The 17,948-nt window shown below is 42.4% G+C and overlaps 1 protein-coding gene across 5 annotated transcripts in view; it reads right to left on the bottom strand.

Moving 5' to 3' along the window:
• The window catches only part of Cenpj (centromere protein J), a 40,103-nt gene extending 24,778 nt beyond the window's left edge, over positions 1–15,325 (bottom strand). Inside the window, exons 1-7 of one of the 5 annotated variants that reach the window (XM_052733127.1) lie at positions 15,212–15,325; positions 12,371–12,862; positions 11,772–11,895; positions 4,232–4,522; positions 3,573–3,680; positions 1,823–1,931; positions 104–206 (exon numbers count right to left, since the gene is read on the bottom strand). In XM_052733127.1, coding sequence (XP_052589087.1) covers positions 104–206; positions 1,823–1,931; positions 3,573–3,680; positions 4,232–4,522; positions 11,772–11,895; positions 12,371–12,802 — 1,167 coding nt within the window. In that variant the 5' untranslated portion in view covers positions 12,803–12,862; positions 15,212–15,325. Of the gene's footprint in view, positions 1–103; positions 207–1,822; positions 1,935–3,484; positions 3,681–4,231; positions 4,523–11,771; positions 11,896–12,370; positions 12,863–15,211 lie in introns of those variants that run through there. The other 4 variants (XM_052733128.1, XM_052733130.1, XM_052733131.1 and 1 more) reach the window with 4 other exon arrangements.
• Positions 15,326–17,948: the final 2,623 nt, after the last annotated feature.

Raw genomic sequence — 17,948 nt, 5'->3', positions numbered from 1 at the left:
AAAAGCCAATTAGTGTGCATACAAGTGATTTCCGTCATTTCCAAAGCCGGCCACCCCTGAGAATGGTGGCCACTTAATGGAGACGGCACCGACGCCCGCTCACCCGCAGCCGCTTCTCTTTCAGCTCTTGCTCTTCCAGCCGCATCTGCTCTTCTACAAAGTCCTCAAATGTCTGCTTCTTTTCTCTAATGGCAGCTTTGATAGGCCTAGTCATAAAACAAGGGGCGGAACACTCAACTTACAATGCGAGGATTTTATACGCTGTGTAAAATTATTTAAATACCTTAGCCTGCACTGTAAACTAATATTTTATAAGGACCAGGTACCAGAGTACAGTTTCACAGCAGAGTATGGGCTTAGCATGCACAAGACCCTAGTTCAATCCCCGGAACAAAAACAGAGAGAAAGCGAGAGCAAGGTCTGATGACACGTCAACAATCCTAGCACTCGGGATTAAAACAGGAGTCCACTAGTTCAAGGCCATTCAGCTCCACAGAGTCATCGGGCCAGCCATGGCTACATGCTAAGACCATGATACAAAGCACTTTTTGAAGGACATCAAGGACTTCCTTTTAAGCTGGACACAGTGGTACAAACCTGTAATCTTAGCAAGTGTGAGGCCAGTCAGAGCTACACAGTGAGACTATTTCAAAGCAAAACAGGGTTGGCCATATGGCAGCAGGGCAGAGTGCCTGCTGTGTAAGCCACGACCTGAGTGAGTTCAATCCCCAGAACCTACAGTGGAAGTAGACAACTTATCCTAGGACCTCCACTCATGCACTGTGGCATACGCAGAGAGTATAAAGAAAATAAAATTTAAACAAAATAAACAAAACTTCTATTTACCTTCTCCTTTGAAAATCTAATGAAATCTACAACCCTTATCTAACCCCCAAAATACAGAACTATCTAACTCTGAACAGGACCTGGGGGACTAAAGAACCCTTCTGAACTCCATCCACTGACTGCAAACACTTATGTATAAAGTAACGTATGCATTACTTAACCTTAAACATAGTGTAAGTAACATATTTGTAAACTGAGAAAGGTCCTTAACAATGTAAGTAAAGCCATAAACCGAAGTTATTCGGCCTGTATATTATATAATATATATTAGAAATTCAAAGGTGTTTTTTAAAAAGGCCTATTTAAAAGATACTTTTATTTGAAATAATGTTTTTAATTCTCTAACTTAAACTAATTATGCGATTTTAATTTATAACTGACACCAAATATGAAATTTCAACATCTGGTTTTCCTTTTCTCCACAATTATATTTAAGATGTATTTTTTTAATGGGAGGAGGCACATCAAGTTCACACTGTATATTCCAGGCTGTCTTCAGATTTTGCTCTGTAGCCTCAGTACTAGGATTATAGGCTTGAGTCATAATGCCCAGCAAAAAGTTTTGTTTGTTTGTTTTTTAAGATTTATTTATTTATTTATTATGTATACAGTGTTGTGCCTGCATGTCTGCCTGCAGGCCAGAAGAGGGTACCAGATCTCATTACAGATGGTTGTGAGCCACCATGAGGTTGCTGCGAATTGAACTCAGGACCTTTGGAAGAACAGCCAGGGCTCTTAACCTCTGAGCCATCTCTCCAGCCCGTTTGTTTGTTTTTAAGTGAGAAAACTACTTGAACTGTCTATTTCCAAACCAGGGTCTCTTCCTTAATAGTATCCAATAGCTTATATCATCAACCTTATGCCTGGAAGCATATTCAAGTGAAAACAAGGAAAGCACAGATCTTTCGAACATACTGCTCAATAAGGAGAAATACCAAGTAGTTCCATTTCTCGTTACTTTGAGTATGAGTCATACCTTTCTTCAACATTAACCACTTCTGAGGAATCTCCACTTTTTTGTAAGTTCATATCCTTCCCTTCCTGACTCTTCCCCATCCTCTTTTCCCAACATGGCAAAACACCTTCTCCTAGAATAAGAATTAGGAACAGTTTAGTTCAAAACATGCAGAATAAAGGTTTAAGACATCAGACAATCACAAGTTACTACACAGTCCATAGGCTTTGGATTTAGCTCAGTGTAGAACACTTGCCCTGTGAGCAGGGGCTTTAAGTTTGGTCCCAGCACCACAAAAACAAAAACAAAAGAAAGCAGTTGTCAAAGAAAATATAGCCAAGTAGGCTGACCTACATCTGTAATCCCAGCACTTGGGAGGCAGGGACAGGAGAATTGCCATAAATTCAAGACCAGCCAGGGTTATAGAGCAAGACCCTATCTCAAAAAACAAAAGAAAAAATGTATGCCAAAATATTTAGAAAATTCAAGGATTTTTTAAAATAAGATAAAAAATATAAAACAATTAAGATACATGACATTCTTCAAAAAGTCGTGTTTTGAAAAGTAGGGATGTTTGCCAGGTAGTAGTGGCACACACCTTTAAACCCAGCACTCAGGAGGCAGAGGAAGGTGGATCTCAGTTGGAGGCCAGCTTGGACTATAGAGTGAGTTCTAGGACAGCCAGGGCTACTCAGAGAAACCCTATCTTGAAAAACAAGAAACAACAACAACCAAAAAAAAAAAAAAAAAAAAGGAAAAGAAAAAAAAGGAAAGGGTATTTGACCTTTCTTTATCAATGAGTTACTCTAGGTTGGGAAGAATGTATTAGGCATAAAGAGAACTAATTCTAAATGCTACATACAGACACTTTTTATGATGCTGTGTTTTTCTGTAACATAAATTACCAAAAAACTCATGAAAATACATTAAATTTTAGAAATGTTGAAAATAACTGTCTCCACAAAAAGTATTAAATAGATGTATTATTTGATGGTTATTCTAATAATGATGATTACAGAACATTCCAAATTTTTCCATGGTGAATAAAAAAACCCACAGTATTATGATCTTCATAATTGCAAAAATGTTAAAAAAAAAAAAAAAAAGAAAGAAAATGGGACAAGAAGCATGGTTGTTACTTTTTTTTTTTAATTGACTGGACTGAGGAGATGGGTCAGTGATTAAAACTCCGGCCATCAGCTGGGCAGTGGTGGTGCACACCTTTAATCCTAGCATTTGGGAGGCAGAGGCACATGGATCTCTATGAATTGGAGGCCAGCCTGGTCTACAAAGCAAGTTCCAGGACAGCCAGGACTACAAAGAAATCCTGTCCCCAAAACCAAACCAAACCTCTGGCCATGCTAGCATGAGGACTGGAGTCTGGATCTCCAGGGCCCCACAAGTGCTGCGTGGGCATGGTGACATGCCTAATAATTCCAGCCTCAGAAGGCATTCAGGTGATCCCCAGAGCAGGACTGGCCATACTGGAGAAGCTGAGTTTGACTGCGACTCTGCCCTAATGAATGAGATGGAAGAGTGATGGAGGGTGATTCCCAAATCAACACTGGGCCTCCGTATGCACGTGCACACACACATGCATGCACTCCCACATGCATGTACAGTAAAAGGGAAAAAGAACAAAAAGATTGCTAGAGGAGTATAGCACAGTGGTAGAGCACTTACCTAGGATGCGTAAGGCTCTAGATCCTATCCCTGGCCTGCCTGCCTCCTCCCCCATCTCTGTCTCTCCGTCTCTCTATCAGGCACGCACGCACACAGAAGACAGAAGGTAGGGAAAATCCATCAGAAAAGCCAAGTGAGCTCCAGGAGTTGGCTACCATCGATGAGACCAATTCTCTGGCAGGAATCTGTCTCATTGCTGGGAACACAGAAGCACAGCAAAGACAACCCAAGTATTATGAGTAATAGTTCCCATCACAAACCTGTTTCTCACATGTCACAGCTGACCTGCAGGTTGTCAGCTCTCACCTGCCAAAGCTATCAGAAAGATTTTTTTTTTTTTTTTTTTTTTTTTTTGGTTTTTCCGAGACAGTGTTTCACTGTGTAGCTTTGCGCCTTCCCTGGATCTCGCTCTTTAGACCAGGCTGGCCTCAAACTCACAGAGATCCACCTGGCTCTGCCTCCCGAGTGCTGGGATTAAAGGCATGAGCCACCACTGCCTGGCCAGAAAGATTTTTTTATCAACCCCAAACTCTAAGCTCTCCAATAATAATCCATGCAGAACTTGCTGCCTTCCTCTTTGAAGACCCCATGCTACCTGTGAAGTCTGTAGCAGGCCTGAGTATCAATACTGTTCTCAGATCGTCAAATCCTGGCCCAGCTCAGGTCAGTGACCATGCAGAGGATGGAGGAAAAATACGAAGGTTGACCCTTGTCTTCGAAGCCTGATGACTCTATTATGGGACTCACCTGAAGGATGGTCACGGTTTTCTTCCTTTAAGTCAGTTATTCTCACATGTGCTTCTGGATATGGGGACTCATCAAACACATCAGAAGCATTTTTTGAAGTTAAGACAGAATCTTGATGAGTAGCTCTACAGAAATTGCTTTGTTCATCAGGTAAAATGTTGGAAGCATGCGGGTTTTCTTGGGTTGGATTTGCGTAGCTATGTGATGGCAGGAAGGGAGTGGCTTTCTCTCCCAAGGCTAAACTTCCTGGAGATCTATACTTCTGGCTCTGGTCATCAGGCAGTAGTGTACCTTACAGATGAATAAAGAAAAAAATTAACAAAGCTGAGACCATCCTACAATACTCTGACTTTTATGAAGTAGTGATCACTCACCCCATAAAGTAGTTTCCGAATAATAAAAGCATTTTTCTCCGTATTAGTACATTATTTAACAAAAGTACAACATTTTTACTCAAAGTAAACAAACGTCACATACTTTAAGGTTAGAGAATATTTATACTAGATTTTCTACAGAGTGCAGACGGCACAGTTGCAGCATGCCTACCTCAGAAGTTGCCACTCCTAGGCATCTGTGAAAATGCCACAGCAGCTGTCAACTGTATCCAGGGACAGGCAGGCACAGGAAGGAGCAAAGCAGTGTGGTGACAACCATCTGGGCTGTCATTAGCTACTGTGACTAGTAACTAGTCACCTCTCCTTCAGATCAACCCTAAAATTTTGGTATATTGGATAAAGAAATTATGGCTGACTTTGTAGTTTCTAAGTGTATGTTACTTCTGTCTATTTTGTTTAAGTCTCAGCCAGGCTGTATGCCTCTAAACATCACTTCTCAGAGGATGGACGGCATACCAGATGTTGTCTGCTATACCAGCCCTGAAATCCTGCCGCCTGCCCTGTTCACCTGATTGCCTCACCTAAATCTGGGATAAAGACACATGGAGAAGTGGTCAATAAAACAGTCACTGCTGCTGGGATGCAGCTCAGTTGGCAGGGTTTGCCTAGCATGATTAGAGTATGTTCGATCCCCAGCAACGCATAAAACCAGACATGCTGGTGCGTAACTTTAATCCCAGCACACAAGATGAGGCAGAAGGACCAGAAAGTCAATCATCCTCAGCTATATACTGAGTTCAACGCCAGCCAGGGATAAATGAGAACCTGTCTCAAAACCATAAAGTAATCAGTGCTGCCCATTCTGTGTCCACTTCACCCCCAGCCCACATCTAAAATGAGAAAGTCAGCTTCAACTTTTCATTATCCCTCCCCCCACCCACCCCAGCATCTAAATATTCTGGAGTGGCAGATATCCCAGCTAAATCTAATGAGTTCTTTGATAAAATATCCCAGGGTAGCTATTTTCAAAGTATAACCTAATGATCTTCAAGACCTTTTCAGGAAACCACCAAACTACTTCCATAAATGATCCGTTGGTAAAGCAACGGCAAGCTAGAAAACTGCTGGAGTCTTAGTTCACGGAAGGACAGCAGTTTTGTGTCAGCAGTCAGTGTTTGCCACCACTGTGCATCACAGTTTACAAATAAAGTTTTACTTAGGAATGCTGCAGTTGCCAGGTGGGGGAGGCACATACCTTTAATCCCAGCACTCGGGAGGTAGAGCCAGGCAGATCTCTGTGAGTTCAAGGCCAGCCTGGTCTACAGAGCGAGATCCAGGACAGGCATCAAAACTATACAGAGAAACCCTGTCTTGAAAAACTAAAAAAAAGCAATATAAATAAATAAGTAAATAAAATTTAAAAAAAAAAGAAAAGAAAGAAATGCAGCAGTCATGCTTCATAGTGCCCAAAGATGCTCTGCAGGATGCTGAGGGAGCAAGGTCATCAACTGCCTGACCTGGTGCTGGGTCTCCTACAAAGTGGGACCACTGCTGCAATAGTGGAATGCCTGTTGGGCTTAACTGTTTTCTTATTGAATTTTCAGCCTGCTTCACAGCAGGGAACTGGTTCTAGTAATACTGTAAACCTGGTCAAAAGCGCATGCCTGGGGAGGTTACAGGCCTTAGGAAGTAAACCTACTTACTACTGTTGTTTGGCTAAACGACTACTGGAAAAAGGAGAGCCAATTTTCTTTCTTTCTTTCTTCTTTTTTTTTTTTTTTTTTTTTTTTTTGAGAAACAGTTTCTCTGTATACAGCCTTAGCTGTCCTGGAACCCACTTTATAGTAGACCAGGCTGGCCTCGAACCCAGAGATCCATCTGCCTCTGCCTCCTGAGTGCTGGGATTAAAAAGTGTGGGCCACCACAAAGGAGAATGAGCTTTCTTCAGGCATGTGGCCCCTGGTAGATTGTCCCTGTTCCAGCAGATGGCACCATACTCTTGCATATACAAGAAACATTAATCAGACTCAAGTGAGCCATGAAGGGTGTGTTGGGTGCAGTCAGGTAGAGTGTGGGAATAAATATAAAAATATATCTATGTATATGTGTGTATGTATACATATATGTGTATAAATATAAATGTGCATAAATATATATATGCATGAAATTCTCAAACAATAATAAATTTAAGACCAGTCTGGTCATCACAGCAAGTTCCAGGCCAGCTGGGGCTATAGAATGAGATCCTGTCTCAAAAAATAAATAGATAGACAAATAAGCAAATAAAGGAATGTCCTCAAATAATATAAAAAATTAATTTTATTAAATCTCAAACCTTGAACAATGGCAATTATTCATAAATCATTCCTACTGCAGATCAAAAAGGGCCTGTGTAACTGAACTGCAGACTCATCTTACTCAGAGAATATCATTCTGTTTTATGAGAATGAATGGCAGGCAAACCACAATTATTTAAACTTGCATTTTTAACAGACATTTTCTCAAAAAAAGAATGCTGTGACTTCAAAGAAAGCAGCTCATGGTATCTGATGCTAAACACATAATTTGGCCTTTCAAGTAAAACTTGTAATTCTGGAAAATGGCTACTACGGTGAATCTTGCAGCTTTACAGTACTTCAGGATTTTAAGATTGAGTTCATCATAATATTAACACACTCAATTGTTGTTGTTGTTGTGAGATAGAATCTCACTATGTAGCCCTGGCTGTCCTGGAACTCACTCTGTAGACCAGGCTGGCCTCAAACTCACAGAGATCTGCCTGCCTCTGCCTCCCAAAGGCTATAATTAAAAAGCATGCACCATTACACCCAGCTACATGCAATTTTTTGTACTGTGTGCAATCTGCCAATGTTCTGAAGACCTATATAAGTCAATGGATTACTATTTTCTGGATAACCATTGCACTAAGTCATATATTAAAAACAATATTCACAATGTCTAGATAGTCAATTTATTTAAAATGTGAAAAGTTCATTGATAAGGTTTTAGATTCCATGCTGGGAACAGCCACTAAGAAAAGACGACTTGCAGCCAGGTATGGTGATGTACGCCTTTAATCCCAGTACTCAGGAGGCAGAGACAGGTGGATCTCTGTGAGTTCGAGTCCAGCCTGGTCTACAAATTAAGTTGCAGGACAGCCAGGGCAGTTACACAGAGAAACCATGTCTCAGGAAAAAAAAAAAAGAAAGAAAGAAAAGAAAAAACCACTTGCTTAGCACACAAAGAGGAATATCCAAAGTTATCTGAAAAAGATATTAAGTACTCCTTTCCCCCTAATAACATAGCCATATAAAAGGAGACCAGATGTAGAAGTAAATGATAATCAGCTGACTTCTTTTAATTCAAAAAAATGTAGAGTCTTTCGGGTAGATGCCTAAAAGTGGTATAGCTAGGTCTTGTGGCAGATCAGTTCTCAACTTTTTGAGGAAACTCCACACTGGTTTCCAGAATATAGCCTCACAAAGACACATAAACTAAAAGCTTGGTCACCAGCTGGTGACTCTACAGAGACATAACAGAACTTTTAGGAAGTGGAGCCTAGTGGGAAGAAATTAGGTTACTGGGAGTGTTGCCTTGAAGAAGACACGGCCTTCTAGCCATCATGAAGCAAGCAGCTCCTCCATCACCTTCTCCCACCACAGCAAATGAAGCTGCCACAGGCCCACAGCATCAGGACCAAGCAACATGGGCTGAAACCTCAGAACAGTGAGCCAAAATCAACAGTTCTTGCATTGTTTATCTCAGGTATTACGTCACAGCAATGAAGGGCTAACTAACACCATAACTTACTCATAACTACATCCTTTACAACAAAAAATTCTTTAGTATCTTCAATAATTTAAGAGTGCAACTGGGGAGAAGGGAAGAGAGAGATAGAAAATACGGCCATAGTACAATGAATATATACCATGAAAATGCCATAATAAACCCATTGTCTTTAATGAAAGATTGAGAAGGCAGCAAATTAGACCTTGTCACAAAAAAGACAAAGAGTCTTGAGACCACAAAGTCTGAAAACCAATCTCCTGTGGCACTTAATAATAAAGTGTATGCTTAGCACGTACATGTCTCTAGGTCTAACCTCCAGGACCAAAATAAAAAAATGAAAATCAAATTATGAAATTCAAAATCCCATTGTGTCAAAGCTAAGTGTTCCAAACTGGATAGGGCTAGATCTCACATTAGTAACTGCAATCTGCTCCCGTCATTCAATCATATCTGTACTTTACAGTAAAATGTGTCATAGCCTGTTATTTGAATTATCTTTGTTGTTCATGGATTCTACAAAGCAATTATAAACTATTCAATTATTTTAAGATAAGCTAAGTGTGGTGGTGCACTTGGGAGGTAGATATCTGTACGTATGAAGCCAACCTGGTCTACATTAAGAGTTCCAAGCCAGCCAGAGCTATCTAGTAAGACCCCGTCCCTGTCCCTGTCTCTTTATCTACCTGTCGATAATCAATAGATATATGATTTAAAAAAAAATCCAGGGGCTTTCTATATTTCTCAAAAAAAAAAAGCATCCACATTTCTTACCCCCCCCCCCCCCCCCCCGCACCCTGCCGACCCTCTTCACCTAGCCACACTTGGCACACTCATTGCCAATGTCTTTTTCTCTGTATTCTCAGTGTCCAGCACAGTATCTGAACAAAACAGGCACTTCCTGAACATCTAAAATATGTCCCTTAAAGGGTAGTGCCAAGAAACAAACATACTGTTCCAGTTTACTTCTTTCAATTTGTGAAACATGATCCACTGGCAATGTTACCATCTGCCTTAGGGTTTCTATTGCTGTGAAGAGACACCATGACCATGGCAACTCATATAAAGGAAAACATTTAATTAGGGCTGGTTTATAGTTTCAGAGGTTTAGTCCATTATTGTCATGGTGAGAAACATGGCAGCATGCAGGAAAACATGGTGCTGGAGAAGGAGCTGAGAGTTCTACATCTTGATCCGCAGGCACACTGGGCGTAGCTTGAGCATATGAGACCTCAAAGCCCACCCCAACAGTGACACACTTCTTCCAACAAGGTCATACCTCCTAATAGTGCCACTCCCTATGGGCCAAGCATTCAAACACATGAGTCTATGGGAGCCATACCTATTCAAACCACCACCTCAGATAAAAATTTACACAAGTACTGGAGAGATGGCTCAATGGTTAGGAGCACTGACTGCTCTTCAAGAGGACCCAAGTTCAATTCCCAGCACCAACATGGCAGCTCACAACTGTCTGTAACTCCCGCTCCAGGGATCTAACACCCTCACACAACATACATGCAGGCAAACCACCAATGCACATAAAATAAAAATAAATTATTTTTTAAAAATTTACACAAGTAGGACTGGGCTGGGAATATAGTCTAATTGGTAGAGTATTTGCCTAGCATGCATAAAGCCCTGGGTTCAACCTCCAATACTGAATAAACTGAACATGGTGGTACATACCTGTACTCTCAGCATTTTGTTTGGTTGGCTGGTTGTTTGGTTTTTTGTTTGTTTGTTTTTTGGGTTTTTTGTTTTGTTTTGTTTTGTTTTGGGTTTTTTTTTTGTTTTTTTGTTTTGTTTTTTTGATGGTTTTTCAAGATAGGGTTTCTCTGTGTAGCTTTGGAGTCTTTCCTAGAACTCACTCTGTAGCCCAGGCTGGCCTCGAACTCACAGAGATCCACCTGCCTCTGCCTCCCAAGTGCTGGGATTAAAGGTGTGCGCCACCACCGTCCGGCTAATCTCAGCACTTTGAAGGGCACAGACAAAATGAAAAATATCCCTACTACTCACACCAGGCACACCAATAAGCACTGATGACATGGAACTTGCTTGTCCTCAGTCATGACTGAGAATGTTTTTGTTCCTATGGAATGAGATCAGAAAAGCTTTCAAACCACTGCTCCAGGTCAAATTTCAATGCTGTTTTCTCTGGTTAGCTCCGGATGCTTTCTGTTAACAGATGCAGCACACAGGAGACCACTTTGATCTACTACCCTAGGAACACACGGCTCTGCAATCAGGCAGAATTGGCTCTACAGTTTTACCATTGTAGCCCTGAATAGTTTCCATGCACAGAGATCTACCTCCCAAGTGCACCACCACACTTAGCTTATCTTAAAATAACTGAATAGTTTATAATTGCTTTGTAGAATCCATGAACAACAAAGATAATTCAAATAACAGGCTATGACACATTTTACTGTAAAGTACAGATATGATTGAATGACGGGAGCAGATTGCAGTTACTAATGTGGGATCTAGCCCTATACAGTTTGGAACACTTAGCTTTGACACAATGGGAGCCTGCATGGGATTGACTTAGGTCCTAGGCTCTCTGTATATATGACACAGTTGTGTAGCTTGGTCTTCTTGTGGGACTCCTAACATCGGGAACAGGGGCTGTCTGACTCTTTTGCCAGCTTTTGGGACCCTGTTCCTCATACTGGGTTGCCTGCTCAGCCTTAATACAAGGGGTGATGCTTAGTCTCACTGCAACTTGATATGGCATACTTTGTTGATACTCATGGGAGACCTGCCCCTTTCTGAACAGAAAGGGAGGAGGAGTGGGGGGCAAAGCGAATGTGGCTAGGGGGCGGGGGTGGACTGAGAGGAGAAAGAGAGGGGAAACTGTAGTAAAATCAATAAATAAATTAATTAATTAATTAATTAAAAAAAAAAAGGCAGTCTGAGCAAGCCATGAGGAGCAAGTACTCCTCCGTGGCCTCTGCATCAACTCTTACCTTCAGGATCCTGCCCTGGCTTCTCTAAGTCATGGATTTATAAGCTTTAAGATGAAATTCCTTTCCTCTTGTGAGTTTGAAGCCAACCTGGTCTACATAATACTGGGATCAGAGAGGCTCCCTAGCATTCTGGAGTGTACGTGCCATGCTTGAAGGCATTCTCATATGCACGTGGTGCTGGGGGCTGAATCCAGGACCTCACACATGCTAGGCATGTGCTCACTGAGCTACATCCCCAGCTAGCACTCACTGATTTGAGGGGGAAAAAAACCTAGGAGAAGGAAAGCTAAGTTATGTGTAGAGTTACTGGTGTCCAGCTACCTGGTCCTGAAGAAGCTGGAGTTCCCTGTGACAGAGGAACGTAGAAATAATCTGCCAAGCAATTAAAGGTAAGCAGCACTGTAACTTTGTCTCACTGTATTAACTGATGGCTATGTACAAACGACATACCTGGAAGCATGTGCTGCCCAGATACCATGAGGAGCAGCTTCTCCTGCTCCTCCATGAGCCTCTGCAGCTGTTCCAGCTGCTGCCTCTTCAGCTGCTCCTGCTTCTTCTGCTGTACTTCTTTCAGCTTTTTAAATGTAAAATCAAGTAATATTATACTTCACGACACCCCTTATCATTTATCTTAATTCCTTCATCCTCCCTTCCCAGATCAGCCCTGGTAAATAATTTCAAAAAAGACATTCCCACCCCCCCATAAGTAAATTTGCTACAAGAACACTAAAATCTAATTTCTTCTAAAGGGAACAATATTAGTATCTCAAATAAGAAACGGGGAAAGTGACTCCTTCCAGTCTTACAAGGGGATGGGGTATACCAGGACATCAAATATTTTCTGATGGTTGATCAACCATTTCTGACTTCATTTTTACCAAACAAGTTGGCAATTTAAAACCATGAATTTACCTTAACGGCTACATTCTGTACATGTGTATCAAACACATCTTAACGTTTCACATTAGACAGAGGACAAAAAGGGAAGACAAGATAACCAATAATACAACACCTATAACAATGCAAATATCGCTCGGGCCAAACCCTACCTGTTCCAGTTTTTTAAAAAGCAGGTTCTTATTAGCCACTTCTTTGAGTTCACTCGCAAGATCAGGCATAAAGTCGTTTTTGTTATCTTCCTGGTACCCAGGGGCATCCTGACATGACACCATTGGTTCCTTTTTAACTGGAGGAAAGACTGCATAGGCTTCGGAGTTTTCTGACTGTAGTTTATAAAGTCCTCCAGCCTCCAGCTTCTCTTCTTCCTGGAATGAACCCTCTTCACTACTAATGCTGAAGCTGTTGGAAAAGCGGGTGGCTTTAACCGGGAAGCTGGAAGAGACATTTGTAACTGCTTGTTTCTCGTCTTCCAAAGTAGGAAATCCTCGATTCAATATGACCCCAGCCCGAGGACTGGTCATCCACTGGGTTAGGAAGTTCTGCCCACTGTTTAATTCTGAAGAGGTTGGCATCAGGAACATTTCCGTCTAAAGATCCTTTTAAACACTGGAAAATCCAGAACACCTACTGACTTTCAGCACCTGTAAAAAAAGAAATCCAACAATGAGTCTTCATTAAAACTGTTACATATGCTCTGCCCAAAGAAGCCCAAGCCTCAACCCAGCTGGAAAATTAGTATTAACTACACAAAAGATTATAACAGGGAGTGACAAGGTGGTTCAGTGGTAAAGATGCTTGCCACCAAGCCTGATGGCATGAGTTCAATCCCCAGGTCCTACAAGGTAGAAGAAGAGAACAACTCCTACAAGCTGTCCTCTGAACTCAGCATTCTCGCACAGCACATATACAAATGTGTGCAAACACGCAAACACACACACACACACACACACAATATATATATATACATAGGCAAGCATAAAAGAAAAAGACTTTAATGAGAAAAGCAACTGAGCAGTAAACTGCTTGGCTGATTTGAGTTTTACCCTCAGAATCTAAATAGGTCAGAAACCTCAGGACACTTACGATCTAATCATTTAATTAGTAAGATATACACATGCTAGATCAGTTAACCTAAAACTATAGGATCTTAGATACCCTTAAGTTCTTCAATTCCAAAAATATATATATATCAAGAAGGCACAGCCAATGTCAGGTACTATTATACACTTACTGTTTTGCCCATTTGGGGAATTGAACAAAAGTCATCACACTAACACCACCTTGAACTAGGTTTTTACCTCGCCCTGAAATCCCGCCCTTTCCCAATCACCTCTTTTAGTACTCTTCTCCATCCCCCACCTGATCCCTCATGTTCCCATCCCCACCCATCCCTAGTCCATCCACGATGCATTGGCTTTGTAAATGCTCAGGAAGTGGAGAGAGTCAGGTATTAGAGCATAAGGCAGATGAGAAAGTAAGAAGGTGCCAGGCGGTGGTGGCGCACGCCTTTAATCCCAGCACTCGGGGAGGCAGAGCCAGGTGGATCTCTGTGAGTTCAAGGCCAGCCTGGGCTACAGAGTGAAAGGATTTCCAGGAAAGGTGCAAAACTACTCAGAGAAACCCTGTCTCGAAAAAACCAAAAAAAAAAAGAAAGAAAGAAAGTAAGAAGGTATAGTGGAAGAAGGGTGGCCTGGGAGCCTAGGGCGTCCTGTGGACATAGGTTTAATCACACACACACACACACACACACACACACACACACACACACACACACACACACACACACGGGAGAGGTGCGCACTCACACAAAGAAATAAAACAGAGACTTCAGAGCTGGAGAGATGGCTCAAGGTGGGTAATGTGCTTAAAAGCCTGAGCTGGTGCCGGAACCTCCACACATGAGCCATGACATGCACGAGCCCAACACAAATCATAGACACAATACTTTAAAATAGTAATGGTTAGACAAATAAGAAAAATCTAAATTTAGAAAGTAAACAAACTGCGAAGTCACTCTGTAACGTGAAAATAGTCAATAACTCCCTACTAGACTGACAAAAGTGTAATGTTGATTTAAGGCAGCATCATAACACTGTCTTTACACACACACACTCCCTTTTTTAAAGGACTAAAACGTCTGTACCATTGCAACAATTCCCTTACTATGATCCTAAAAATATACTTACTGCCATTTTTAAGCATAGAAATACTGAGTCACAGTCGGGCATTGGGGATGCACAGCCTTAATGCAGTATTCGAGTTGGAGGCCAGCTTGGACTACATCAAGTCCTTGTCTCAGGAACGCCAAAAGTGTTCCCCCCAAGTCTGCTTTTTATTACTAATATGAAAGCCTTGGTAAACCACAAGTGATAAAATGTCTAGAACAGTATATAATGTAGACACAGACATTAAAATCTGAAGTACACAGCATCTGTTCATGAAGCTGTAGGCATTGCCATAATTAACTGCACATCGATAAAGCTGTCTTTAAAAATACAAAAATTTAAAAAGCCGACTAGTTGAAAGGTTGACATCTTTAAAGCTATCTGGACAAAACATAAAATATCTGCACTGGAGGCGGAGGAAGATATGCGGGGACAATTCAGACCGTGAAAACGTTCGGCTGACAGGTCCGCCTCCCCCCAAAACACAACTCTTCTCGAAAGCCACAAAGCTTTTGGAGAAGCCCGGATGGACCCTGAAGGACATCAAGCGGCACCATTACACCCGACCCGGCGAGACAGTGTCCCCAGCGCGCGTCACCGGAGCCTCTTGTCCGCCTCACCCGGGACAGAAACACCCACCGCCCTCCCCTGAGGGGCGATCTCCCGGGTGCTCGGGAGAACAAAGCGGGTTTAAAAGCCCCGGAACCACCGCCGCCCGCCCGCCCGCCCGCCGGCGCCCGGCCCTCCGCGCCACGCCAGCCCGAAGCCCGAGCTGGCCTCTCAGGAACCGGACGGGCTCCTCCGCTCCTTTCGCCCCCCAGTTACCGTTCCACGAAGAGCCAGCGGTTCAGACCACTCCAACCAATGATACAGTCACCATCGAGTAGCCGCGGCATTTACGAATGAGCCGCCACAACCACCGCGGCGGCCAGAGCCCCGCCTCCTCGCCTGGCCCCGCCCAGGCCTGCTCCGATGACTCTTGGGAAGTGTGGTTCCTACCGCCCCTGTGAGCTTGCGCGCAGGCCCCTCGGGCACACGCAAACTACAACTCCCAGCATCACCGCCACAAACGTTGCTAGGGGATGCGCTTTGCGCGCTCTTTTGCGGCGGGCACTGGTCAACAGCTAAGTTGTTCCGGAGAGTAAACCGGTGCAGTCTTGACATCTGCTGTAACAGAAGGCGTGACCCCGGGTGCCAGGAACACGGAAACTCAAGCCTAACCTAAAGATGAAAGGTTTGGAAGAGTTTTGCCGCCTTCCCTTTTTTTTTGGATTGATTTGACTTAATAAAGGCCTGTTTAAAAAAAACAAAACAAAACAAAAATGACTTTGTTTGGTAGGGTGATTAAGTGAAGATAACCGTGGAAAAATTCACTCCGAAAATAATCATCTATTATGTGGGTAATAGGTGGCTTGACAAAGTGTTAATTCGGTATTTAAATTTTATAGGGGGCTTAAGAGATGGCTCAGTGGTTAAGAGCACTAACTGCTCTTTCAGAGGACCTGGGTTCATGTCCCAGCACCCACATGGCAGCTCACAACTGTCTGTAACTCCAAGATCTGGCATCCTCACACAGTCATACATGCAGCAAAACACCAATGCAAATAAAATAAAAATAAATAAATTATTTTAAAAAAATTTATATAGACTACTAAAAGTGCAGATATTAAAATATGTGGAATACTGAGGGCAGATTTCACTATTTGTATTGCCACCAGAGGGCTTCCAGAATACAGACACGACCCTTTAATATAGAAGCCACAGTACTTCATGTTACCACAGTGTACAGTCCTGGATTGAACAACACTGTAGATTGAATAACATCTATTTTTTTTTAAGATTTTTGTTCTTATTTTTAAGTTACTTCTACTTTATGTGCATGCATGTTTTTCCTGCATGTAAGTATAAGCCTCACATGTGTCCCTGCTGCCTTCGGAGGTCAGAAGAGGGCATCGGATCCCATAGACCTGGAGTTACAGATGTTTATGAGCTACCATGTAAGGTTTGGAACTGAACCCCATCTTGGGCAAGAGCAGGAAGTGCTCATAACCACTGAGCCATCTCGCCTTCCCTTCTCCTTCCAACCAAGCAGTATCTTTAAAGAAATCACAGGAGGGCTAAAGACGTAGGTGAGCTGATCAAATGCTTGCCTAGTGTCTGCTGGGCCTTGAGTTCTTTCTCCAGCACGGCATAAAGCAGAATTTGTGGCCAGTCTCTGAGGTGGAGAAGGTGAATCAAAAATTCAAGGTCATCCTCCAACATATAGTGAGTTAGAGGCCAGCATGGAACATGAGATTATCTGAAAAAGAAATCAAGAACAAAATTGCCCTTTATAACTGTAACTGGCTCAAATAAACCACTACTTTTAAAGATAATTAATATTTAGCATAGAGGCCTCAAACCTGGAGACTTAGGAAAAGGTTTTCAGAGATCTGTTTTGTTAGGTTACATCACAGAGAAGGAAACCAAAGCCCAAGAATGGTGGGGAATATTATTCTAAGGTGTGTTACTTTTGTTTATGTTGTATTTGTTTAACTCTGTGAAGCTGTGATACTTTGTCGGTCTAAAACACCTGATGGTCTAATAAAGAACTGAATGGCCAATAGAGAGGCAGGAGAAAGGATAGTTGGGGCTGGCGGGCAGAGAGAATAAATAGAAGGAGAAATCTGGGAGGAGAGAGGAGCAAGAGAAGTAGCAGCCAGAGAAGGAAAAGGACTCCAGGGGCCAGCCCCCCAGCTACACAGCAAGCCACGAGTAAGAGAAAGATTTATAGAAGTAAGAGAATAAGAAAAGCCCCGGGGCAAAAAGTAGATGGGATAACCTAAGTTAAGAAAAGCTGGGGTTGGGGATTTAGCTCAGTGATAGAGCACTTGCCTAGCAAGTGCAAGGACCTGGGTTCGGTCCTCAGCTCTGAAAAAAAAGAAAAGAAAAGCTGACAAGAAACAAGCCAAGATAAGACTGGGCAGTTGTAAGTAATATTAAGTCTCTCCATGTGTGATTTATTTGGGAGCTGGGTGGTGGGCCCCCAAAAACGAGCCAGAAAATCCCCAACAACACAAGACTTCCAAGATCACACACTTAAGATGCTGAACAGAGAACTGAGCTCAGTGGGTAGCAGAGCCCTTGTCTAATATGCTGGAGGCCCTGGGTTCCATCTACTAGTTGCAGTCAATCAGCCAATAAATTAATTTAAGATGCTGGACAAGGGCTCAAATGGTCTTCATTTAACCTGAAAGGATGCCCAAAAATCATTTTCTTAAAATGTGTGTCTTTAAGGGTAATCACAATGTCTTCCACTTTTTCTGCCTACATTTTATTCTGTTATGTGATGTTTTGATTGTGTTCTGACAAATAAAGCTTGCTTGGAGTCAGAGGGCGGAGCTAGCCTCTAGCTGACCTTAGAGGTTTGGAGGACTGTAGACAGAGAGGAGACAGGAAGTGGTAAGGCAGGGCTGAGAGAGGATCTCGGCCCTTTTTGAGCAGAGGAACAGTAGAGATAGGAAGCAACTGGTGACTGCTCCCTGTTCTCTCATCTTTCAGGTTCTTACCCCAGTATTTGACT

This window comes from Peromyscus californicus, unplaced genomic scaffold (assembly GCF_007827085.1).
Source record: "Peromyscus californicus insignis strain IS unplaced genomic scaffold, ASM782708v3 Scaffold_12__1_contigs__length_115047231, whole genome shotgun sequence".
NCBI classification, from domain to species: domain Eukaryota; kingdom Metazoa; phylum Chordata; class Mammalia; order Rodentia; family Cricetidae; genus Peromyscus; species Peromyscus californicus.
Note: the sequence above shows the minus strand (reverse complement) of the source record. Positions and strands in the feature narration are given on the sequence as shown.